The 25278-nt window shown below is 40.3% G+C and overlaps 1 protein-coding gene across 1 annotated transcript; it reads left to right on the forward strand.

The window, feature by feature from the left end:
• Positions 1–1295: 1295 nt before the first annotated feature.
• clcn2a (chloride channel, voltage-sensitive 2a) lies at positions 1296–25027 on the forward strand. The gene is made up of 23 exons (XM_053651334.1): positions 1296–1698; positions 6521–6652; positions 7124–7252; positions 7565–7698; positions 8160–8237; positions 10198–10221; positions 11557–11635; positions 11939–12064; positions 12738–12822; positions 12941–13042; positions 13221–13305; positions 13812–13967; positions 14949–15018; positions 16887–16997; positions 17934–18144; positions 19507–19640; positions 20160–20341; positions 20596–20704; positions 20911–20957; positions 21337–21375; positions 21943–22062; positions 22205–22291; positions 22536–25027. The coding sequence occupies exons 1-23, from the start codon at positions 1566–1568 to the stop codon at positions 22944–22946; spliced, it is 2784 nt and encodes a 927-aa protein (XP_053507309.1). The 5' UTR covers positions 1296–1565; the 3' UTR covers positions 22947–25027.
• The last annotated feature ends 251 nt before the right edge of the window (positions 25028–25278 follow it).

A 25278-nucleotide genomic window follows, 5' to 3' on the forward strand; every position in this document is an offset into this window, starting at 1 on the left:
GAGTGTGTGAATGAGTGTGTGCACAGTGCTCTGTGGTGGACAGGCATCTCATCCAGGATGTTTTCCCACTTTACACCCAGTATTCCCAGGATCCACCATGACCCTGACCAGGACAAACTGCTTGCTGAAGATGATGTATAAGAGCGTACCTGCATGTATATGAGCGTACCTGCATGTATAAGAGCGTACCTGCATGTATAAGAGCGTACCTGCATGTATATGAGCGTACCTGCATGTATAAGAGCGTACCTGCATGTATATGAGCGTACCTGCAGAGATGGAGCTGTATTTGGTCATCTTCAGTAAGCAGTTTTTCTGCTGCTCGTTCTCTCAGCTCTAATTTCCTAGTTTACAAATTCAGTCTGGAATTGAACCACGCATAAACTCGTGCGTGCTAATTAACTCGAGCACGGCATAATAGAACTGGGACAGAATCAAAGTGTTCACACCTCAGTGCAGTCAGTGAAGAAGCTGCGCTGTGTGTGTGTGTGTGTGTGTGTGTGTGTGTGTTTATAGCAGGATTTCTGACGCTGCAGGAGGCAGCTCTCGTTCCTGTCCTGCTGATGTTTCTTTAACCATCGTGTTGATACGAAGCTGTTTTACATACTCAGTATTGCACTGTTGAAAAAAAGAATAACATTATAGCCTCTGTGCGGTGTAACTGCGCTGTATACTGGCTTAGGAGGATAAATTTACACCCCCAGTTCTCTGGAGAATAACCCAGAGAACCTGAAGTGGTTCCTGGTTCCTGTGCGTGAGATGTTTGCTCAGAGTCATCTTTTTAATTCTGGATGACTTGATACTTTGCAGGCGTTAGGAACAGCGATCAGATTTTCGATATATTTTGATATAATATATATAGTTTATATATATATTTGGTTTGAATAACAACAACAAAAAAAAAAAAAACTGCTTTTATTACGTCCGTAACTTAACCCGCCATTGGCAGATGAATTTCTCCTCTTTTACACCAACACGCTGTTGAACGCCGTTCAGAAGGTGTTGAGTAACTGTTTTTTCCCCTAGTAGCAGCTCTAACGGGTTTATATTAACGCGCTCGTCCTAATATGTTATCGTTTCTATAGTAACAGCTCATTATACATCATCGTAGCTGTTTATAGCTGCAATAGTGTAAGTGACAACAGGAACTAACTTGATTCATGGAAAATTTACCGTAACTATAAATGGATAAACAGTACGACGTGTTCTCTCATTAATCTTTGCTAAATTGCTGTGGTATAAGAGGAATAAAACACGTCAGGACATTCTGTTTTAGGGAAATAATGAACTTATATTACAGCGCTGCTGAGCTCTGGATTGTGATTGGTCGGAAGAGAAGGCGTTGATTAATTCTCGATAACGGCAGCTCGGACAGTAGCGTAGCTGCACATCACGGGTTTTTCTTAACTGTATATCTGTGTACTGCTTCAGTTTAAAGCTGTACGTTCAGTGCACAGTGTTAAACTGGAGGCTGTACGCTTCTATTGCTTTTTATCAGCATTATCCTCGAGGCTTCAGTGGAAAACTAAACAAGTACACTGTCTCTGGTCTTCTCTCCGTTACAGATGTATGGCCGATACACTCAGGAGCTCGGCGCCTACGCCAAGGAGGAAGCGGCTCGCTTCCGGGCTGCCGGGGTTCGAAACCAAACTCCGGATCAGCTGGAATACAAAAAGGATCGGTGTGCCAAGTGCCAGCGTGAGTCAGAGAACCCTGTACCTTCATGTGTTCATGTCAAGGATGAACCCAGAACTAAAGCAGGCGAGGAGTGTAGGCAGGAACCTGAGAGGATGTGACCCGTGCGTTTATATCTACTGTATATATGTCTTTACTTATTTTGCTGTCTTTACGGCACTGAAAAATTGTAACTATATAAATAGATATATAGATATAAATATCTTATAGAAAATGAACTATTATCATTGCTACAGGAATTTAGAGACAGAGTCAGAAGAGGAAGACAGGATTTATGTTGAGGCAGGAACAGATGTGAGCACCACATGCATTTTCTTTTTTCACAGCCGTCTCACTCGCTCTCGAAATAGCAGCAGCACCATTGCGTGTCGTGACTCGTGGATGTATGAGTGTGAAACTGCCGGAGGAATTTGTTATGTTTTGGTTGAGTGCTATAGTATTTGTTCACAGAAAAGCACTAGGACGCACACTCGCTATCTTATTTTCGCGTGTTAATGTGGCGTTGTAGCTGGTGGCTGAGGGATCATCTACATGAGAATGCTAGCTGCTGACTTTATTGTGATCACTAGAGGGGGTCCTATTATGATGTAATGTACTGGGAGGGGTTTCGGTTATGATGTAATGTACTGGGAGGGGTTTCGGTTATGATGTAATGTACTGGGAGGGGTTTCAGTTATGATGTAATGTAGTGGGAGGGGTTTCGGTTATGATGTAATGTACTGGGAGGGGTTTCGGTTATGATGTAATGTACTGGGAGGGGTTTCGGTTATGATGTAATGTACTGGGAGGGGTTTCAGTTATGATGTAATGTACTGGGAGGGGTTTCGGTTATGATGCAATGTACTGGGAGGGGTTTCAGTTATGATGTAATGTACTGGGAGGGGTTTCGGTTATGATGTAATGTACTGGGAGGGGTTTCGGTTATGATGTAATGTACTGGGAGGGGTTTCAGTTATGAGATAAACATTCTAGGATGGGTTTGAGCTGTGGCGTTTTGGCTAAGATTCCAGATGTGACACGGATATGTTTTGCCTCCTGAATTAACCGGAGCAATCCAATTTCAATCCGATTAAACGCATCTCGGGTGCATTTACATCCGGAAATAATCCTACTAGTCAACTAACAGCATTAAAAAATGACTCTTTATCTTGATATATCAAATTTTGTTTCATTGAAATAACGAATAAATGTTTAGCCTTAGAGAAGCATGCTGATAAAAAAAAAAAGAGAGGAAGATTAGACATATTTAAAGTTAATAAGCCAGATAATCAGGAAGAGTGAGATGATAGCTATTATGGGAATAGTATCTGCTTAGTGGCGGTTTTATGGTGATCCCTCGATGGATGGGGTTGAACGGTACCAGTGTATTGTGCAGAGCAACATATGGGCTATCGTCAGTGAATGAACACCATTTTGTAGATGTATCTGATCAAATGGATTTAATTATATATATATATATAATCTCCGTCCATCCTAATAGCAGTCTAAGTGAGTGTGTTTGATGTCGGGTGAAACGACGTGAGCTTAACAGTCTCGTTTGTCTCTCAGAACAGCAGTGTGTAGTGATAAGGATGTGTGAGGAAACAGACGCTGAAGATAACACTGCCTCATTTTGCCTTGCGTTGATAGATTGCCCTCTACTGGACACTAATTACCATCGATCAGCTCCTTTGGGCTCGTTTTGTCCTTGCATGTCTCATTGAGATTCCACAGGTGCTGTAGCCCAAAAAGCTGCAGAGGAGACGCTGGATGTGTGTGTGTGCACGTGTGTGTGTGTGTGTGTGATCATGATAAATCACCAGACAAGTGTTTCCGATGGTGACACGATGACAATGATGACAAAAGATGACGATAAAGATGTCGATTTAGATGACGAATATTGATGCGGTCATTGATAGGTTGGGCAGAAAAGGAAAAAATGGCCGCCGCCGTGTTGTGCGTTTGCAAGCAGGGAGCACAATCGGTCTCTGCTATTATTAGAGAATGATAAATGCTGTGCACGTGGAGCAGCTCTATAATTATCTAGTGTGTGTTGTGTGTGTGTGTGTGTGTGTGTGTGTTAGTGTGTGCGAGGGAGAACCTGGCGTGTGTGTCTAAAAGGACAAACTTACACAAATCATATTCTCTGTTTACAAACTCATTTCTCACACTGTTTAGCTTTAATTGATCTATTCGCTAACATTCGTATGAATTAGCAAAAAAAAAAAAAAAAGTGTTCTGATTTATGAAGAAAAAAAACCCGTTACTGGAATCCGATCAACGTCCCGGTGTTTCTGGCGTTCCACAAGTTCCCTCGGTGGTGTTTATTAATTAACTGTTTATTAAATGAAGACGAGGTTTGGCCTCCGCTAGGCAAATCTCCAAAGACCCACACACCTTCTGTATCAGTATCATCGCCTCCTTAGGCAGCCTGTTGAGTGTGAACTGCTCTGTGTGAAGAAGCATGAAAAACTGCCTGCTGGCACTGTGTGTGTGTGTGTGTGTGTGTGTGTGTGTGTGTGTAGTGCAGCTCCTCTGAACCTCCATGACAAGATTTCAGGGATTTGGATGATCATCAAGTTGCCACCTACTCACACAGAATGGGAGCTGGAGTGAGCAGGGAGTCATCATGTTCACTCCCTCTATCTGTCATTTTCTCTCTTTGTGTTTCTCTCTCCCACTGGCAGTATGTACAACACACACACACACACACACACACACACACACACACACACACCAACTCTCTCTATATTGATCTATCTATATCTCTCTCTCTCTCTCTCTCTCTCTCTCGCTCTCTCTCTATATACATATATACATACATATACATATACATATACACACACACACACACATATATATATGCAGAAGAGAAGCAGGACGTTGTGCACTAGTTGTGTAAACGAAGATCTTTTGATTATGGAAGCATATTGGAGTGGTTTCAGTTATGATGTTCCTATGACATAATGTATTGGGAGGGGTTTAATTTATGACTTAATATATTGGGAGGAGCTTCATCGAAGTACTGACTGAACAATTGTCTGCAACTTTACCCAAATAAAAACTGTGTGTCTTTATTATGAAACTATTTAAAACAGAAGACAAGAGCAAATCCATAAATCAGAAAGACACCGGTTATAGGGTCCTACATACAGAGTGAAGGGTTCTGCTAGACTAATTACAACAGGTGCGGACAGTGGTTGGGGCGTGGTCAGGGCGGAGCTGGATCAGGAGTGAGGAAACCCATGAAGCCAGACACAGAAGACTGTTAAACCAGGACAGCCCTAAAAAAAAAAAAAAGTTCTCACCCTTCTAGAGGAGACCTGGCTGGTGGGTGGGAACTGGATAAGCCTAAATTAGATCAGATTAGATGAGACTAAAATAGGAAAGTGTGCAAACATTCCCAGTACAGTAAACATAGCTGGCCTCTGTGGCACTGCAGGAGGAAGAGAACCGGCAGAAGAGCATGCAGGGTTTACACACACGCAGCTGAATAATCCTGCGACGATGTAAAGGGGGGAAAGAAAGGAAAGAAAAGCAGAGGACGCCGATGCCCAGAGGCTCAGCGTTAACGGCTTGACACTGGTTGTCATGTCAGGCACAGAGAGCAGATCTCAGCGCCTCCTACAATCCACTCGCCTCGTTTTCTCCTCCTGCGGATATAAATATCCTGTCGTTCCCCCGACATGTTGCGCTTTGCTGCATTATGCATGAGTTGTGCACGCTGTCACCGCCGTCCAGGATGAGGGAAATCGCACGCTCGGTGCTTTTCCCACGGCTGTCCCTCACACTCTCAGTGAGGACCTCAAATACACCACCTGTCTACTTTCATAGCACAATAGCCTCAAGGGTTACACTATTATCACAGTGCTGTTAAAGCGGAGCGTGAGAGACAACGCTTTTCACTTCTGTTCAAGTGGAGCGATTGTTTGTGTCTTCGTGCCGACCTTCGAAACAGGAGAGACTTTCTCTGTCCAAACCACGACTGTATGAATGCTGCCTACGTAGGAGGCGTCCTCGGTTCAATCGTCTGAAGTGTCTACGATAATAACGTAAATATAACGTGCGCTGAAGATCACAGACACAGAAATGTACCTGATACTGATTTTCTGGAAGGTGTTATAATATTACGTTATTATTATATTATCATTATATATCTTCAGCTTCGAAATTGGTAATTGCTTGGGGTGGCAATAACTGGGGCATTTTATTTTTTATTATAAACGAATCCTCTTTACCAAGGGTGCCAATAATTTTGGAGCCGACTGCATTCATTCGACTGCTTCTAATGTAGATTTCCGTCCCATCCCATCTCTAAATCCATGCATCCCACGGTACGGTACGGTACGGAATCGTGTTGCGATGTAACCATGACAACGAGCATAAACAGATTGCCGGGCGTCTATAAGAAATATAAACAATAAAAAAAAAAAGAAAAAAAAAAGGTTACGATTTATAAGCTGCGGTGCGTGGAAATGCTTTTCGTTAAAAAATATCCGAGTGAAATGAACAGAACGAGATGGCGGTAATCTCAGAGACGTAACCATAGCAACGATCGTACAGTGGTAGCCTTCGGGTTGGGCATGACGTATGGGAGGGGGTCCGGTTAGGATCATAACGATAGATCTTCTCATAAAGAAGAGAATTCAACTGTCCCTTCATTTGCTCTTGGAAACTAGTTTGCTCGTTCTATACGCCTCGTACGCTGCCATGTTTCTCTCCACACATTATAATGATCACCACTGAGACGAAGAGAAGATGGCCTGCAAGACAGCGGGGTGTTGCTCAGAACTGTGGATGATGTAGTTCAGAAGCGTACACACTAACCCTTACTTTGCGTCCGTAGTGTGCACGTCGCGGTGTCAGAGGTTCCTGATTTCCCGTGTGGGTGAAGACTGGATTTTCCTCATCCTCCTGGGGCTGGTGATGGCGATGGTCAGCTGGGTGATGGACTACACCATCGCCTTCTGCCAGCAAGGTGAGTGAGAGGAATGGAAGGAGGACGTAAAAACACAGACGAACGCTAACGCCCTCGTTAACTTTAAGACATGGTGCTTTTATCGTTATCCCGCTGCTGAGCGGATTTCTCGGTTCTGATTGGTCAGAAAAGGAGGTGTTGATTAGTTTTCTAGAACAGCGGCTCTGACAGTAGCGCAGCTGCAACTCACAGCTTTATTGATAATTACTGCTCGTATATAAGGGACTCGGGTGTGCGTAATGGTGGACATGGTGAAGTTTTCTGTAAGGAGATGTTTATTTAATGAACATTTATGGGAGGAGTCTATAACATGACGAGCTGCGTTTTGTTGTCTTATTAACTTCAATTCAGGGATTTCTCGGTAAAATGACATGTGCGCGTGTGTGTGTGTGTGTGTGTGTGTGTGTGTTGGACTATGACAAGTGTGTTAAAGTATGACAATTGTGTGTGTGTGTGTCGTTGTGTCTGTAGCACAGAAGTGGATGTACAGAGGACTGGACAGTAACATGCTTCTGCAGTACCTGGCCTGGGTTGCGTATCCTGTGGTCCTCATTACCTTCTCTGCAGGGTTTACACAAATTCTTGCGCCTCAAGCAGTGGGTGAGACACACACACACACACACACACACACACACACACACACACACACACACACACACACTTAAATGTGTATATTTAAATAGTTATAAAAAGTACTCGAGAAGATGTTATTCACGGGGCGAATTCCTCTAGCACAATAGCTGTGTTTTATTACGAGTTACGATATTATCCCATTATTCTATTATTTTAAATGACTCCATGTTAACCTCACTGTTCGTATTGGGTGGAATTTGAAATAAACCTCACGATAAATCTTCTTCCTGTCCACCTTCCTCTCCGTTTTTGTCTCCACTCCTCCTTCTTCTCGGCTAGGTTCTGGGATTCCAGAGATGAAGACGATCCTTCGTGGTGTGGTGCTGAAAGAATACCTGACTTTTAAAACCTTTGTGGCAAAGGTTATTGGTTTGACTTGTGCCCTCGGTAGCGGCATGCCACTGGGAAAAGAGGTGAGTTATCCATGCAGCTAGTGTAAAGACTGTGAATATAGTTAACAATGAATGCCAATAGGAATTAAAGCCATGTACATAGTAAATAATTCATGTATATAGTGGTTAAAATTATACAAATACTAAATAAAGTCATGCACAAGGCCTATATAAAAAAGAAGGCAGGAATATAGTAAGTAATTAAGGCATGTAGCGGACTATATATCTATGGATATTTGAATAAACTACACATATATCAACTGATGGCATGCATATACTGATTAAATCACGCATAACATAAATAAGGCAAAGTAAAAAAAAAAAAGCACATGCACAAAAAAGTCATTATAGATGTGCTAACATGTAAGCTAACAGATTAGCAAACGTGCTATCAAACTAAAAATGACAACCTTGGCATAAACACATAATTGATTGATATAACTGATGCACAAAGCGTATAACGGCTCCGTCTGTACGTGCAGGGTCCGTTTGTCCATGTTGCGAGCCTGTGTGCTGCACTCCTGAGCAAATTCATGGCCCTGTTTGGAGGAATCTACATGGTGAGAGGCGTTTGTGTTTTATATAAAGAGCTCCAATCAATGTTTACATTGTCTATGAAGGTTCCGAGTCATCCAGGTCACTGTGAATGTGTATACTAGTAGTAACTAACATGACTTGGAACATGACTAAACTATGCATATAGTGACCAAAGCATTCACACAATGATTAACACCAGCTATATATTGAATAAAGCAGTAATATAGTGATTACAAACATGCACATAGTGAATTAAGCATGTATGTAGTGAATAAAGTGTGCATGTAGTGACTAAAGCCATGCATATAGTGAATAAAGCATGCATATAGTGTCTAAAATCATGCATATAGTGAATAAAGCATGCATATAGTGAATAAAGCCATGCATATAGTGTCTAAAATCATGCATATAGTGAATAAAGCCATGCATATAGTGAATAAAGCCATGCATATAGTGAATAAAGCCATGTATATAGTGAATAAAGCATGCATATAGTGTCTAAAATCATGCATATAGTGTCTAAAGCCATGCATATAGTGTCTAAAGCCATGCATATAGTGTCTAAAGCCATGTATATAGTGAATAAAGCCATGTATATAGTGAATAAAGCATGCATATAGTGTCTAAAATCATGTATATAGTGTCTAAAGCCATGCATATAGTGAATAAAGCCATGCATATAGTGAATAAAGCCATGTATATAGTGTCTAAAGCCATGTATATAGTGAATAAAGCCATGCATATAGTGTCTAAAGCCATGTATATAGTGAATAAAGCCATGTATATAGTGAATAAAGCATGCATACAGTGAATAAAGCCATGTATATAGTGAATAAAGCTATGCATATAGTGTCTAAAGTCATGTATATAGTGAATAAAGCCATGCATATAGTGAATAAAGCCATGTATATAATGAATAAAGCATGCATATAGTGAATAAAGTCATGTATATAGTGAATAAAGCCATGCATACAGTGTCTAAAGCCATGTATATAATGAATAAAGCATGCATATACTGAATAAAGCCATGTATATAGTGAATAAAGCATTCATACAGTGATTAATACAATACATAAAGTGTGAATATAGTGATTATAGCCATGCATATAGCCGATAAAGCCATGCGTATAGTGACTAAAACCATACAAACAGTGAATAAGGCATGCATATAGCCAATAGAGCTATGCATATAATGAATAAACAGTGCATATAGAGAATGGAGCAAGGCATATGGTGACTTTATACATTTCATATATGACTTTCATGCATTTAGTGAATAAAGCGTGTATATTGTGAATAAAGGCATTCATTAAGTGAGTAAAGTCATGCATATTGCAAAAAAAAAAAGCCATGTATATAGTGAAACAAACATGCGTAAAGCTGCTAATGCCACGTATAAAGCTACAAATTCGATGTGATAAACCACAGAATTCCTTTATCATCTAGTCTGCACAATATTTATTAAAACAGCCGATTGCTTGTTTAAATTCAGAGACTAAAAGGTCTCTAATTATGTGTCTGACATTCATAAACCTGTGGGTGTTACTCTTGATTACAGCAGAGTATAAATTTATTTAGCGTGACATTAAAATGGACGCCGAAGCCACAGGGCGGAACCCAGCTCCTGACGTCAGCATGAGTTTATTCTGACATGGAACCTGTCCTGATTTGTAGACGAACATTTAAAGTCAGCAAGAAAAGGCACATTTTTAAAGATGTTGTGTCAGATGGTAATTGCCCGAAAGCCCCAGAGAATTATCCACTCGCGGGTTTAGCAATTTTAGTATCAGTGCAGTGTTTAAAATAAGACCACTCCCCTGCTGGGGATTTTTTTTAGCACGTGTGAAAAAGTAGCAAGAAATCAGAACGGTGTGAATGTGGAGTTGGCTGTGGATGAATGATCCAGTTTTATTAGTTACCACGGAATTAAATGCGCAGGTATTCACATATATCCCTGTATGTTTTTGCTTCCTACTGCTGAAGGAAGAACCGTTTGAGGGAACCAAGGTAAGAATCCAATGCACATTTAATCCCTTTAAGCCCAGTAAAGTCGATCGTTCGAGACGTGTTCAGACGTGGGGGGGGGTTTTGTTTTGTTTTGCTTTGTTTTTAAACTCTTCATAACAAGTTTTAGAACTTTACAGCCTTCAGGTTAGCATGGTGCGCTAAATGTGCCTATGTAAATCATCTCACGATGGCATCTCCAGGATTACATTCAGGTTGAAAGCATGGGCTAAAGCACAGCTGGTACGTTAGAAGTGATTTGGATACAAGTACATTCACACATTTGAGTAGTATATTACATTTTTACTCTGTTAAACCATGCTGGAGTCATCACTTGGTAGCTACATTCGCCTGAAACGCGTATTGACGGATGAGCTACACTCTTAGAAAATGCAGAACCCTTTCCAGGCTGTACGCAGAACCGGATAACAGAGTGCTTCCCTGTCAGAAAGGCTTCCATGCACTGTAGAACCTTTTATAAAAGGTAACCTATTGAAGAATCCTTTTTGTAAAAGTGACAGCAACGAGCATCAAACGTCACGGCAGCTGTCATGACAAAATGTCAGTAAGAAAAAAAGATTAAATCGACGTGTCCTTCTCTGAGGGAGAACCCTTAAAGGTTCTGTGTAGAACCTCGATCTTTTAGAAGTCTCTCAGGAGGCTGAAAGCCCTTAATTATCCTCTGAACTTTTTTGTTGTATGAATTGATGGCAAAAAAAATCAAATCAGCACGTGACCTGAGCTGCCATAACTTAATGACGGTAAGAAAATTAAAAAAAATCTAGAACTTTAAAGCGTTCCTCAGTCCGTCACTGCAAGAGAACCTTAAATATTTCCGTGTAGAACTGAAACGGCAAAAATCAGCACGTGACCTGAGCTGCCACGGCGCAATGGCGATATGAAAACATGTTAAATCTAGAACCCTGTATTATTCTTCTGTATGTCACTGTAGGAGAACCCTTAAAGGTTCTAAAGAGTTCCTACAGAGTGTTTCCTATGCTGTTGGATAGTATTCCAGTCAGAACCCATTTAGGAAGATGCACACCCTAAATTATTCGCCTTAGTGTAATTAAATATAATACTTTTCACACGCTGTCTATTTTAAAGGTCGATAATCACGTCAGTGTTTATTTATAACCCTGGTGTTTATTTCAGCTTATTTATGTTTACAGTACACGTGTGTTTGTGGCGTTTCGGCACTATTAGCTTTATACTGCTCGTGTTTCTGTTCGGTTCATCTCTTAAGATGCCAAGGTAGCTTTGTGGTGAGTGTTAGATCATGGGAGTGTGTGTGTGTGTGTTGTGTGTGTGTGTGTGTGTTTGGTGTGTGTGTTGCAGAATGAGTTGAGGAACACAGAGATGCTCTCTGCAGCGTGTGCTGTCGGAGTGGGCTGCTGCTTTGCTGCCCCTATTGGAGGTAAAGTGCACTGCAACGCCACAGGAATCATTGTGTTCTGTTCGTAATGCAACCAATTTCTCGAAGATCTTCTTAAGATGTCTAGGTGAACATGCTGTGTGTTCCAGGAACTCTTTAAAATATGGATTTTTGTTGATATTTGTTAATATTAGGTTAAACAAAACAACAACAACAAAAAATCTGCCACTGGCATTTTTATGTATGTAGAAAACGTGTGAACGCATTCGAGTCGGAAAAGCAGGGAGATTTTCCTGTCTTCCTGACTGTGAAATTTTTATTTTGTCTTTGCGCCATATTGAACAGGTGTGTTGTTTAGTATCGAGGTGACGTCCACGTTTTTTGCCGTGAGAAATTATTGGAGAGGATTTTTCGCAGCAACGTTCAGCGCCTTCATCTTCAGAGTTCTCGCTGTGTGGAACAAAGACGAAGGTGAGACCGTAGAAGTCATACATACGTTTATTATTATTATTATTATTATTATTATTATTATTATTATGTCGCTACAGATCCTTTTAACCCTTTCACTGTCTCTATGCCCCTGTGCAGTGTGCTCATCCCACAGTTGTAACTTTTGGTGTTTTGGTTCATGTGTAAAACAAGTAAAGTTCCTGTTCTCGCTTACGTTATAGCAGCTACAAACACTCGTTCCCCTCACCATCCCTCTCTCTATTGCCTCTCTTTATTCTCTCTCTCCATTCTCTCTCTCCAAGTTACAGCTTTACCTCTGACTGTTACCCAGCGCTGACACTGGAGACTCCTTCCATCAGTGTTGATTAAATAAATGTCTCCTTACTTCAGGAAAACTTCACTATATCAACGGCTATTTTTCAGACACGTTTATGTGTAGCTGTACGAGTCCCTGTAAATGACAGTGTGGTTACTATAGAAACGATAACGTATTAGAACGAACGCGTTCATTATGAATAAACCTGTGATGTGCAGCTGTGCTACCGTCAGAGCCGCTGTTCTAGAAAACGAATCAACACCTTCTGACCAATCACGATCCAGAACTCAACATTGCTGTGGTATGAGTTTGTGTTTAATGTAAAAACACACCCTGATGCTAATGCTAAGTAATCTGGTAAATCTTTTTCTTTCACAGAGACGATCACGGCTCTGTTTAAAACGCGATTTCGTCTGGATTTTCCGTTCGACCTGCAGGAACTCCCAGCCTTCGCCGTGTTGGGGTATTCACCTCGCACCGACACTGCTCCGTGTTACTCATTACACTTTGCTTTAACCTGGTTCGTAATCATGTTGTGTAATCGGGTTTCTCCGGAATGGTTTTTTTTTTTCCCTTCTCAGTATTACAAGTGGATTCGGAGGCGCGCTGTACGTTTACCTGAACAGGCTGATCGTCGAGTCGATGCGGAAACAGAAAACCATCAATAAGTTTCTGCTTAAAAAGTCCGTCTTCTTACGAAACGCATGAACATGTACAGTGTAAATCGATAGCAGAGTTGGTTCTGATGTTCTCGTCTCTGCCGGTTATCGTTTATTTAATTTCAGATACACTAATTATTCTTAACGGTCTCATAATAATAATAATAATAATTTATTTGTATTATATTTCCTTTCTCTGCAGGCGCTTGGTGTATCCTGCTGTCGTCACTCTCCTCATATCAACTCTCACTTTTCCTCCAGGATTTGGGCAGTTCATGGCCGGACAGGTCTGATATTCTCTTTTCTTTTTGCTAATATATTATCTATTACATTTTACATACACTGCTATTTAAAGGTTTGCAATCATCTGTCATATTTCATTCAAAACCATTTCATTTATTTAATAAAACTTCTACACATGGGATAAACCACATTTTACATAAACCAGACATTACAAGGAACTTAAAATTAAATGCATTAATAAATTATTCAATGAATTTTGAAATGTTCGAACCTACACTCATTTAAAAAAAAAAAAAATTAAAAACAAAAAGGAACATTTTTCGTTATATAATATTTAATGTTCGAACCTACACTCATTAAAAAAAATTTTTTTTTAAAGGAACATTTTTGTTATATAATATTTTACTGTAAAATGCTCCATGTTTCTTCTTCTCAGCTCGGTGGTAATCTGAATAAACAGCGTTTATTTTCGAGCTGATGGTGTAAAGTTGAAACGGTTTCAGTATTTCTGTTGTTAGTAAACGCTAATCTGGTGTGTCTCAACGTTAAGCTCACTCAGCACGAGTCGTTAGTGGCGCTGTTCGACAACCAGACCTGGTACAAGCAGGGCGTGTCCGAGGAGTTTCAGTTCTCGAGTGAGACTCAGGCCTGGAAACACCCGCAGGTCAGCGTCTTCATCACCCTCCTCCTCTTCATCGTCATGAAGGTAAAGTCCTCCTCTCTTAACCCTTTACTGCATGCTGTTGCCGTACGGCAACGATTCATTTATCTCCAATTTTTTGATAGACTATTTTTCTGTGTAATTGTAAAAAGAGGGCTTTAACTCGGACCTAACGAAAGCATGGCACGTCACACGACCAGTTCCTTTTCTGCAATCACATGGCATGTTGAAGGAGATCATTGGAAAGCTCTCAAAATTAATTAAAAATTCATTTGATTAATTGTTCAATATTTAGGCAAAACTACTTAAAGGGAATCTTTACATTTAAACACTTTTACACGCTTACTAAGTGGCAAAAAAGTCAGGAAAATGCAAAATTTCTGACTGTATGATCCCTTCCACCATTGCACATCGTCGCCATACGGCAACAACTTACCAACTAATTCGATAATAAAAATTCATGATTTTTTTTTTTGGTATGTAAATGTAATAACTCATGCAGTAGAGGGTTAAGGTGCTATGACGGGAATCTACAGACAGCACATTTAGAATTTTAAATGTATTAAATTAGAGAATGAAAGTCGTGGATTCTTCTTCCTTTTAGATGAAGATTTTAAGGTATATTAGTGGGGGATGGGCGTGGTCTGGATTTAAGTGATCATAGCCGTCTTGGGAAGGCCGGTTCCTCCATAGTGTGCACTTCGTAGGGTTGCTCTTAAATAAATAAAATGATGTAACTATGTATATTTTCTAGTCATCTAAAGATCTCAGTTATTTTGATAAGTTTGTGTCAGTATTAAAATTCTCCAAAGCGTTCCTGATGGCAGCTCTGACTCATCATGGTTATAGGATTTATAGGAGGAGTTATACATGATTTATGAAGCTTGGCATTATAGCTCACATGGAAATTCTCAACATAAACTTTAAGAACGTGTTTCTTCTTCGGATAACTCCGTCTTTGCAAACTGTACAGAAGTGATGAGGGAATGTGATTCGGAAGAATGTTCTTTCGTCCCTCCCCCACAGTTCTGGATGTCAGCCGTCGCTACGACGATGCCAGTGCCGTGCGGCGCCTTCATGCCCGTTTTCCTTATAGGTACGTGATCCAAGTCTAGCCCTGTCTTTCAAACCTGTTCCTAATGCACCCTCCTTCACTTCCCCTCGGTTTATCTTAAGGCTCAGGCCGTCATCATCTTCATGAGAAGATCGATTCTACATCACTAAAGACCTCTAATGGAACCATCAGCAGTTTCTGTTGCATTAACAGTGAAGTTTATTCCTTCTACTAAATCATAGCATGATGATCACTTACCCAAAGTTTGCTGCAAAATGTTAACAATAACAAACAATGATTTAGCTGCATTAAGCTAATCCCGACCCATTTCTAAATCCTACTATATTATAACGTTCATAAACAATCACTTGGCTACTAAATAATACTCAATATCACACTTAGTAACAAGCAACGAGTGCAATTTTATTGTTATTAAACAGCCATTTGGCTAAGGTTTAACTACTAAATGCTATTCAGTTATACATTCAATACATTTGCTAAAAGAGCTCTAAAGTTTAGGTAACCCGACATCATCTAACTCAATGCTACTGCATGTTACTAACTTAAATAATTAACAAAGGTTTAATGTTAAGCTGCTTTTAAACACAACTTAATTATGGATATAAGCCGATACAACACTTTAAAGAAAATCGGACTGTTCACTGTTCGGCTCAGCGGAGGAAGTAGATGACGGTGCGATATCAAAAAAGCTCAGTAGGTTTTTATGTCTTTTTGTCATTTTGCTTTCATGTGTTTAGAACGTTTTATTTATTTTCTTTTAAATAATGTTTGTACAATCAGCATTTCCGAAACTCATCTCATTCATTTGTTCAGTTGATTTGTATTTTTTTTTGGTTAGCTCACCGTTTGTGTTTCTCTTTTCCCGCGCCATCCTCATCCTCATTGCCAAGCAACCATCAATGTCTGAGCACTCAGTCCTGTGCGCACATGTAAGTATCATCTACACTCATTTATGTACGTTTTCACTTTCACTTCCGAGTTTTCCTTTTTTTAAAAATCCGTTAATAAATGAACAGGTAGCTCAAGTTCAGCTGTTAAATTCAACCGTTAATAAACAAGCGACAAAATGCTAAAAAGTTGAACACATTAGAGAACGTTTCATAAAACAACCACTTAGCTGAAGTTTAGCTGCTAAATGCTAAGAACTTCACAGTTTATAAGTGAGCATTAAAATTTTATTTACTCAAATTTACCAAATTACACCATCAAGAAATGATTTTCTAGCTTAAGTTTAGCTCTCAAATGATGCTGAATTGTAACATTAATAAACAAAAAAAAATTAATAAGCTAAAGTTAATGAACAAGCACTTGACTTAAGTACAGCTACTAAATACTAGTAAATAAGTGAGCAAGTGAGCACTTAGTTAATAATTAATTAATCAATTTATAATATTAATAAATGATCACCTAGCTGAAATTTATCTACTAAATGGTACTAAATTACAACATTAACAAATGATCACTTAGCAAAAGTTTAGCCACTAAATGCTTCTAAATTGTAACATTAATAAATGACCAGTAGACTGAGGATTGGCTACTAAATACTATTAAATTAGAACACTCATCACTTAGCTAAAATTTAGCTGCTAGATTTTGATATTGCTAAATGACCAGTTAGCTGAAGTTTAACTTATCAGTTTTCCCAAGTTGAACTTAAACTAAATGTTTACAATTTACAGGGTTTACTTTTTTATACAATAAACAAGCACTTGGATAACGTTTAGGTACTAAATGTTAGTAAACATTAGGTGGGGGAAAATATCAATAAATAAACAGTAAATGCAAAGAACGGATATAGTATATATTATATATAATATTTGAAATCGTGATGTCGTTTGACATTGCAACATTTTTGATGTTAGCTGTAATAAAGTGAATGTATTACCCAGGTGCTGCATTCGGTCGCTTGGTGGGTGAAAGCATGGCGGCCATGTTCCCCGACGGCATTCACAGCGACAACACCGTATATCCCATCGTTCCTGGCGGCTACGCTGTTGTAGGTAAGGTTTGAGTTACATCATATCAACATAAATTTACCATTTTATTCATTTACAAAAGGTGTGGACTTACTGGATTACTAAGTGCTAAATTACATTATTGATATTATTGGTACAGCTAGCATGCCTAACGAGCTAACCGGCTACCTCACAAGCTAGCTAGCTTAATCAGGCGCATGTAGTAAAGCTAAAGGGGAAAGAAAGATATTTATTTTAGCTATGGCTAACCAGATAACCAGTTCTACTGAGATAATTTATTAAATCCGTACTGTTCAACATATTTTTAAAGAACCGATGTTGCGTAAACGCTAGCAACTTCACAGTAGAGCTAGCACATGTAGCTAAGCAAAAGGAAATTAGCATTAAATTGTACGTACATTGTTACGTGTATATTATGTCGATGCATAGTTCATACATTTTCATGCATAGTCGTTTAAATGCCACTAAATATACTTGAGATCTTTTACCCACGAAATTTAATTCCTTTAAAGTAAAATTTTATTATATTTAATAGTTAATAAACAAGCACTTGATGACGGTTTAGCTAGGAAATGCTACAAAATTATAATGTTATTAAGTAATAATGTTTAAACCAAAGTTAATGGTTCTAATTCCTACTTCATTTTATTTCTTAATAAACTGAAGTTCATCTAAATCACTGGCTCTAAATGATGCTTTTAATAAAGCAGCACGCAGGTTTTGTGCGTATATTTTGTCCATATACAGTGTATATAAATATATATTGTTCTGATAAAGGTGAAAGTGGTGTATTTTATGTTACCTGTGTCACCCTGAGGCTAATTTCAGTGCAGCTGATGGAATACGCTCAGCAGAGTGAAACCCGTGTCACACGCACAATAGGAAATCAAATAGCTGTCGGGTTCCTGGTTGTTCTGTAATTTGATTTGTGTGTGTGTGTGCGTGTGTGTGTGCGTTCAGGTGCTGCGGCGCTTTCCGGAGCGGTCACACACACCGTGTCCACGGCGGTTATTGTGTTCGAGCTGACTGGTCAGATCTCACACATCCTGCCCGTGATGATCGCCGTGATCCTGGCCAACGCCGTGGCTCAGAGCCTCCAGCCGTCGCTGTACGACTCCATCATCAGAATCCAGAAACTTCCGTACCTGCCGGAACTGGGCTGGGGCCAGGAGTGAGTGTTTCCTTGTCTCTCTGTCGAGTCAGAATACAAAGATTGTTGATTACTTTCCTTTAACAGCAAGTCCCAAAGTGTTTGATTTCTCTCATACAGCAGATATGTTTATAATTACATTTAACAAGGAAATGTTTGTGATTTCAGTGAGTTCCTGTTCTCGCTTACGTTATAGCAGCTATAAACACTCGTTCCCTCACCATCCCTCTCTCTATTCCCTCTCTCTATTCCCTCTCTCTATTCCCTCTCTCTATTCCCTCTCTCTATTCCCTCCCTTCATTCTCTCCCTCTATTCCCTCTCTTCATTCCCTCCCTTCATTCTCTCTTCATTCTCTTTCTCTATTCTCTCTCTTTATTCCCTTTCTTTATTCTCTCCCTTCATTCTCTCCCTTTATTCCCTTTCTTTATTCTCTCCCTTCATTCTCTCTCTTTATTCTCTTTCTCTATTCCCTCTCTTTATTCCCTCTGTTTATTCTCCCTTCATTCTCTCCCTTCATTTCCTTTCTTTATTCTCTCTCTTCATTCTCTCTCTATTCCCTCTCTTTATTCCCTTTCTCTCTTCTCTCTCTCTCTCTATTCCCTCTCTTTATTCTTTCCCTTCATTGCCTCTCTTCATTCTCTCTCTTTATTCTCTCTCTATTCCCTCTCTCTATTCCCTCTCTTTATTCCCTCTTTCTCTATTCCCTCTCTTTATTCCTTCTCTTTATTCTCTCCCTTCATTGTCTCTCTTTATTCTCTCTCTTTATTCTCTCTCTTCATTCCCTCCCTTCATTCTCTCCCTTCATTCCTTCTCTCTATTCCCTCCCTTCATTCCCTCCCTTCATTCTCTCTCTTCATTCTCTTTCTCTATTCTCTCTCTTTATTCCCTCTCTTTATTCTCTCCCTTCATTGTCTCTCTTTATTCTCTCTCTCTCTTCTCTCTCTCTTCTCTCTCTTCATTCCCTCTCTTCATTGTCTCTCTTTATTCTCTCTCTCTCTTCTCTCTCTTCATTCTCTCTCTTCATTCTCCCTCTCTTTATTCTCTCACTTCAAGTTAATAGGATAAAACAACGCAATTTGTCTTTTTTGTTAGAGAGAAACAGTAAAGTGTAAACTCCGTGGTGAAGATGTGGAAATCTTAAAGTTCCAGCTTTCCCTCTGACTGTTACACAGCGCTGACACTGGAGACTCCTTCCGTAAACATTGATTAAATAAATGTCTAAATGTGATGTGCAGCTGCGCTACTGTCAGAGCTGCTGTTATAGAAAATTAATCAACGCCTTCTCTTCTGACCAATCACAGTCCAGAACTCGACAGCGCCGTGGTGTAAAACGTTTCAGTCCTGAGTTTTTAAAAAGCTCATTAATTTCCCTCACTCTGTAGGAAGTATAATATCCGAGTGGAGGACATCATGGTGCGAGACGTCCGTTTCATCACGCTGTCCTCGACGTACCGGGACGTGCAGGAGGCGCTGGTGACCGGGCAGCTGAAAACTCTCGCTCTTGTGGAGTCTAAAGGTGAGACTGCGCTAACAAAGTGCTCATAGTAACGTCGGTCCACTCGGCGACCATCTTCATTCCCATACCATAGGACCAGGCGCACATCTGCGTGAATGAGAGAAACAGATCAACACGATGACGATTTAAACAGGGATGTCAAATCACTCTTAAAACACACACACACACACACACACACACACACACACAACTTAAAAATGTGCGCACTTTGCCGAAAAAAATATGAAACAAATCCATTTTTCGGTTGTTATGGCAACCCACTGCCCTCAAACCTGCATCTTTTTTTCTCAATATATATTTGATAAAACTCCAAGACAGAATGAATGTTTTTTTTGTTAATAGACACACAGCTATGAATTATTTCTTCTTAATATTATGCTAGCTTTCCACCAGATTGAGCAAATTTAGTGTTATTTAAAACAAACATTATAAATAGCAGTTTACTCTTACAGACTCTTTTTTTGCATCATGTCTCATCGCGTGTCTCCGTATTCTTCTTCGGTTCCTCTTCACGTTTAGAGTCGATGATCCTGCTCGGCTCTATCGAGCGTTCTCAGCTGCAGTTTCTGCTCTCGGAGCAGCTCGGTCGCGGCCGACGGTTGGAGTACCTGAGGGAACGAGCGCAGGACAACGGCGCCCACGTCCCCTCGTCGTTTTCCCAGAATTCCTCACCCAACGCTGGTCGCGGAGTCCGCTTCCTGGTAAGACACCGTGGGAAAAGACGAAGTCGGGATTTTACGGATCGCTGCAAAGTTTTTCGTGTTAGTGCACCAATCAGAAAGTTCTAAAGCTCCGCCCCCTTTCAGCTTTTCATAAAGGATCGTTTTCGGGGCGTTTTATGTAAAGTTGGTGGGATTTCTTTCTTGTTTTGTTAATAATTTCTGTTTATTAACGAATTTTCTGCTCTTCGTTTGTGTTAATTATCGACGTTAACCTGTTTTCTTTTTTCCGGTAGATTTCCACAGAGGAATCCTCGTACAGTCCGACTCTCACCAACTCCCAGATTCCCCTCAAGTCCGCGCTGAAGACCGTGTCGTCCATCAGCAACACCGACACCCTGAACAGTACGTACACAGCTACACCCTCGAGTTGATTCTTTTCCTACAACAGCATATACCCAAGAGTTTTATTCCTCTTACACCGCAGCTAACTATTACAGAAAATTAAATCAACACCTTCTCTTCTGACCAATCAGAATTCAGGCACATTACAGGCCTCTCGTCTACACACATGACTCTTCAGCGTCCTCGTTTTTCCTCTGTTGATTCAGGTTCTCCGAGTCTGTCCTCTGGAGAACTGGTGAAGGAGCAGGTAGAGGTAAGGTTGTCTTTTAAAAGAAACAGCTGATGACACACCTGTGATTACAGATAAATTCGCCGACTTTGGTATATAATAAACATAATCATCTTTCTGATTAACAGCGCTGTTTACTTTGTGAGTAAAAGTTAGCTACATACTGAATGCTAACCTAACAATCGAAAGCTAATGTAGAAAGCAAATGCTAACCTAGGCATCAAAAGCTAACCTAGCATGTACAAGCTAAACTATAAACTACAACAACACTGTGTTAGCTAGGGTGTGTAAACATGCTAATATCATGTGTTGCTCTTGCTAGTTTATTTAAGAAGTGGGTGGTATTATTTAAGAGTTATGTTTTGTTTTGTTTTTTTTCCCCCTCTGATTGGTATGATTTAAGGAAGCCCCTACCGTCGAGGATGACGTGTCGACAGCAGAGGTTAGCGTCTCAGGCTAACACACACATTACAGCACAAACTGCTCTCATGTTCATTTATTTAACTGCTGTACACAGAATATATATGAGCGTTTAAAGTACCTCCACTCTCACGCAGACCTGCTCTTATGTTTACAGTGCGTACGTGCGTTTACGGTCAGATTCTCTGAAGTCATCGACCGATCGGAAATGGTTTACAAGAGATTAGCAGGATCTGAAAACGAAATCTTCTAGACAGAAGCTTTAACTCTAAACAAACAAAAAAAATAATAATCTAGCGAGTGAAAGTTGACCTAATGATTGAAAGCTAAAACCTAGCAATCAAAAACTAACCTAGTAAGCAAAACCCTAGCTAGTGAAAGCTAGCTAGAAAAAGCTAACCCAGAAAGCAAAAGCTAGCCTAGCAAGTAAACATTAAGTGGCTAAGGGGAAGCTAACTTAGTAAGTGAAAGCTAGATTCCCTTCTCGAAATGGAAAAACCATCACAAATTCTGTCGAAAGGAAGAAGAGCAAATTAGCATGAGAGGTGTTACGTTTTTGTAAACTAACCCACTTTTTTCTGACTTAAAGATGTCTTTACCCCAGATAGCTGAGTGGGAGGAGCAACAGCTGGAAGAAGCCGTCTGCTTTAACAACTGCAAGATAGACCCCGCCCCCTTCCAGCTCGTCGAACGCACGTCTTTGCACAAAGTAAGCTCGCCTGCATACGATTCGCTAGCTCTCTTGTATGTAAATTAATACATAAATATAAACGCGAATGCCCTGCTGTATTGAATTTCGTATGCAAACGCGTTTCCTAAACTGTGTTTTGTTATTTTGTCTGTAAACGCAGACGCACACCATTTTCTCACTGCTCGGTCTGGATCACGCTTACGTCACGAGCACCGGGAGACTCGTCGGAGTGGTCTCGCTGAAAGAGGTGTGTTCTTTAATACAAAAAAAAAGTTAATTTGAGTTATTTCATTAATTAAAACAACTAACACTAATCCAACATTTTACTCATTTCATACAATTTTTTCCCACATTTGAGACAGACAGTTAAAAATCTTAATGATGCACACTGTATTGACAATGACAGATCGAGACTAATACATCTGATATACATATACATATATACATACATAATTTATGTAAATATATTTACATGTTTTCCATTTTTGTAGCTACGCAAAGCCATTGAGGGCTCCGTAACGGTCACAGGCGTGAAAGTCCGCCCCCCTCTGGCCAGTTTCCGTGACAGCGGCACCAGCAGCAGCGTTTCCGAAGTAACCGAGCTCCACAAGCTCTGGAGTCGGCACAAGAGCCTGTCGTTGCCACGGGAACCGAAAACAGCCGCCGAGCTCTGCGACGAGATGGAGCATCCGTCCGAGAGCAGCGTGCTGAACGAGACGGACTGCACCGAGGTCTTACACAGCGAAGACCAATCAGAAACCTCGGTGGTGGAGGAGACCCAGTCGGAGCTCGAGAACATTTCAGAAAACTTTTCCGAACCGGCCGAGGAAACCGGCTCGGGCCAAAGCGAGGACCTAACATGCAAGGTTAACCCGTCAAACACGGCGAACCAGCCGGAATGACGGCTGCTGTTTGTTATTTAACGCACACTATCGAATCTAACATACTGGGACATTCATGCACACGACCCTGCCGTCACACTAGCAAGCGACAAAATGGCAGCGCGCGATCTATGTTCCTTCGTGTTATGCTAATCAGTAAGACGCAGTGAATCTATCTAATTAGCGCCACTAAATTCCACTCTAAACCTGTAGGCGGTCATATTGAATTCGTTTCCAGTGCCGATAACGTGGAAAAAACAAAAACTAAATTGGCCGGACACCTAGCAGGCATCACTGTTGCTAATACAAGCGACTGAAAATTGGAAAAAGCACATGGTTAATGTTTAATATTGATAAATAGCTGCGTGATGCAAGAAGAATCTATCAGTCTGGGAGGATGAACGCTAGCATGTAAAGGGATGCTAATGCTAACAGAAGCACGCAGCTGTTAATGTAACAGCATGTGATGTGAACAATATTCAAATAAGTTAAACAAAATTACATTTTTAAAAAACCCACGGTAATGAACCTTAAAACCAAAAAGGCGTGACTCGAGCATCTTATCGCTTTCCAGTGTGAGCGCTGGGTGAATTCAGGGTCGAGGAGGAGCGTATAAACGCCGAGGCGCACGTCCGGGTGAGAACCGAATGTATAGACGCCACAGCATAAACGATATGTAGTAGGCATGTTCCGATGCTATCGAATATTATCATGAACAACATCGTATCGGAGAGGCAGCTGATAAACAGAATTATGGGTTTGATACCTTTCAGCGGCCCTTGGGGAGTTGGACACACTTTATGTCAGGAGCACAAACGCTGGCCGAAAAAAAAAAGAAAAGAAAGAAAGAAAAAAGCAGCCTACCCAGGCAGGGTGCCAATATTTTAAAGCAGCTACGGTGACAAATATTGCAATAGACCGTACAATGGGTTATTGGCGCATGGCCATATTTAAGTGTCAGAATGAATATCAGATTATGAAAGGAGGAATGGTGTGTGAGTGTGTGAGTGTGTGTGTGTGTGTGTGTGTCTTTGCATAACTGAAGTGTGTGACTCAGCTGCACACAGAGCCCACATCCCCCATCTGGAGCCGACACTTTTCATCTGTCTCCGAGAGCTAAGCTACAATTTGGCTCTAAATTTAGCCACTTAATCGCCGCAGTGACGACCGGAGAGAAGAAAAGACGCAGCAAAACGCGCGGAGAGACAAAGAATGGCGGGAAGAACGGCGTGAAGAGGAAGAGGAAGAGGAAGAGGAGAGGTGGGACGAAAGAGAAACAACACAAAGAGCGAACGAGGCCGAAGGGCAGAATTTTTTCAGCGTGTTGTAATTAGCGTCAACGGTACTCGCGCTAGCTGAAAGCGGATAGCCAGCGTAAATCAGGAGGTCTAATGAAACGTGATAAATCGACAAACACACACACACGTTGTAAAGGATGACAAGGTAGATATTCAGATTAGCATCGTTCCTTCGTCTGATTGGATTGGCCCTTTGGTTCGCCAGCTCATATCGGCAGAAAAAATACAGGTGGATAAAAAAAAATTAGCTTTTTTTTTTCATCTGCGATTTTTCAACGACATAATCACTACAGATCCACACCGTAACATAATAAAGATCATTTCAATTACAACCCGGTGAGGTTAGCGAGCTAGCTATGCTCTTCTGTGTTTTAGCAACACACAAAAACCTATGATTAAATAACAAACTAAATATGTTTAGGTTAGCTAGCAAACAATAACGTCCTATTGTAACTTGGGCTAACTAGCAATGTCGTCTGTAGTAATGAAAACAACTGCTCGTCAACAAAAATACAATACAACAATAAATTAAAATAACTTTTTTTTTTTAAAAGACGTCATCCTTGTGCTACAATTTCAAACAAAGTTGACGATCTCTTATAATATAATATTATCTAAATACCACTACAATGTAGAGATTTGGAGATCTGACTGTTGTTCAATCTTTCACCAGGAGTTGGTTTCTGGCTTGCTAGGTTAGCTAGCTAAATTTACCTAGCTAACAATAATCTCCTAAATTGACCTAAGTTAGCTTATTGTTAACAAAATTACACTGCAATTAAACAAGAATACCTTTGTAAAGACATTAACAATGCAATAAAAAAAATTACTACTTGTATTTTTCTTTGTGCTGTGTTTCTACAATTTTAGCTAGGTTAGCTAGCTAGCAAGCAATAACTTCCTGTTGTAACTTTAAGTTAACCAATTTTTCACCGAAATATGACAAGAACGTTCGTGTTATAAAAAAGAGAAACCCGCTATGTATTATACGCTATTAAAAGTTTTACTAATATTTGAGCTTGTCTGACGTTTTTTCAGGAGTAGGCTCATGTTTC

The sequence above is a fragment of the Ictalurus furcatus genome, chromosome 20 (assembly GCF_023375685.1).
Source record: "Ictalurus furcatus strain D&B chromosome 20, Billie_1.0, whole genome shotgun sequence".
Taxonomy (NCBI): Eukaryota; Metazoa; Chordata; class Actinopteri; order Siluriformes; family Ictaluridae; genus Ictalurus; species Ictalurus furcatus.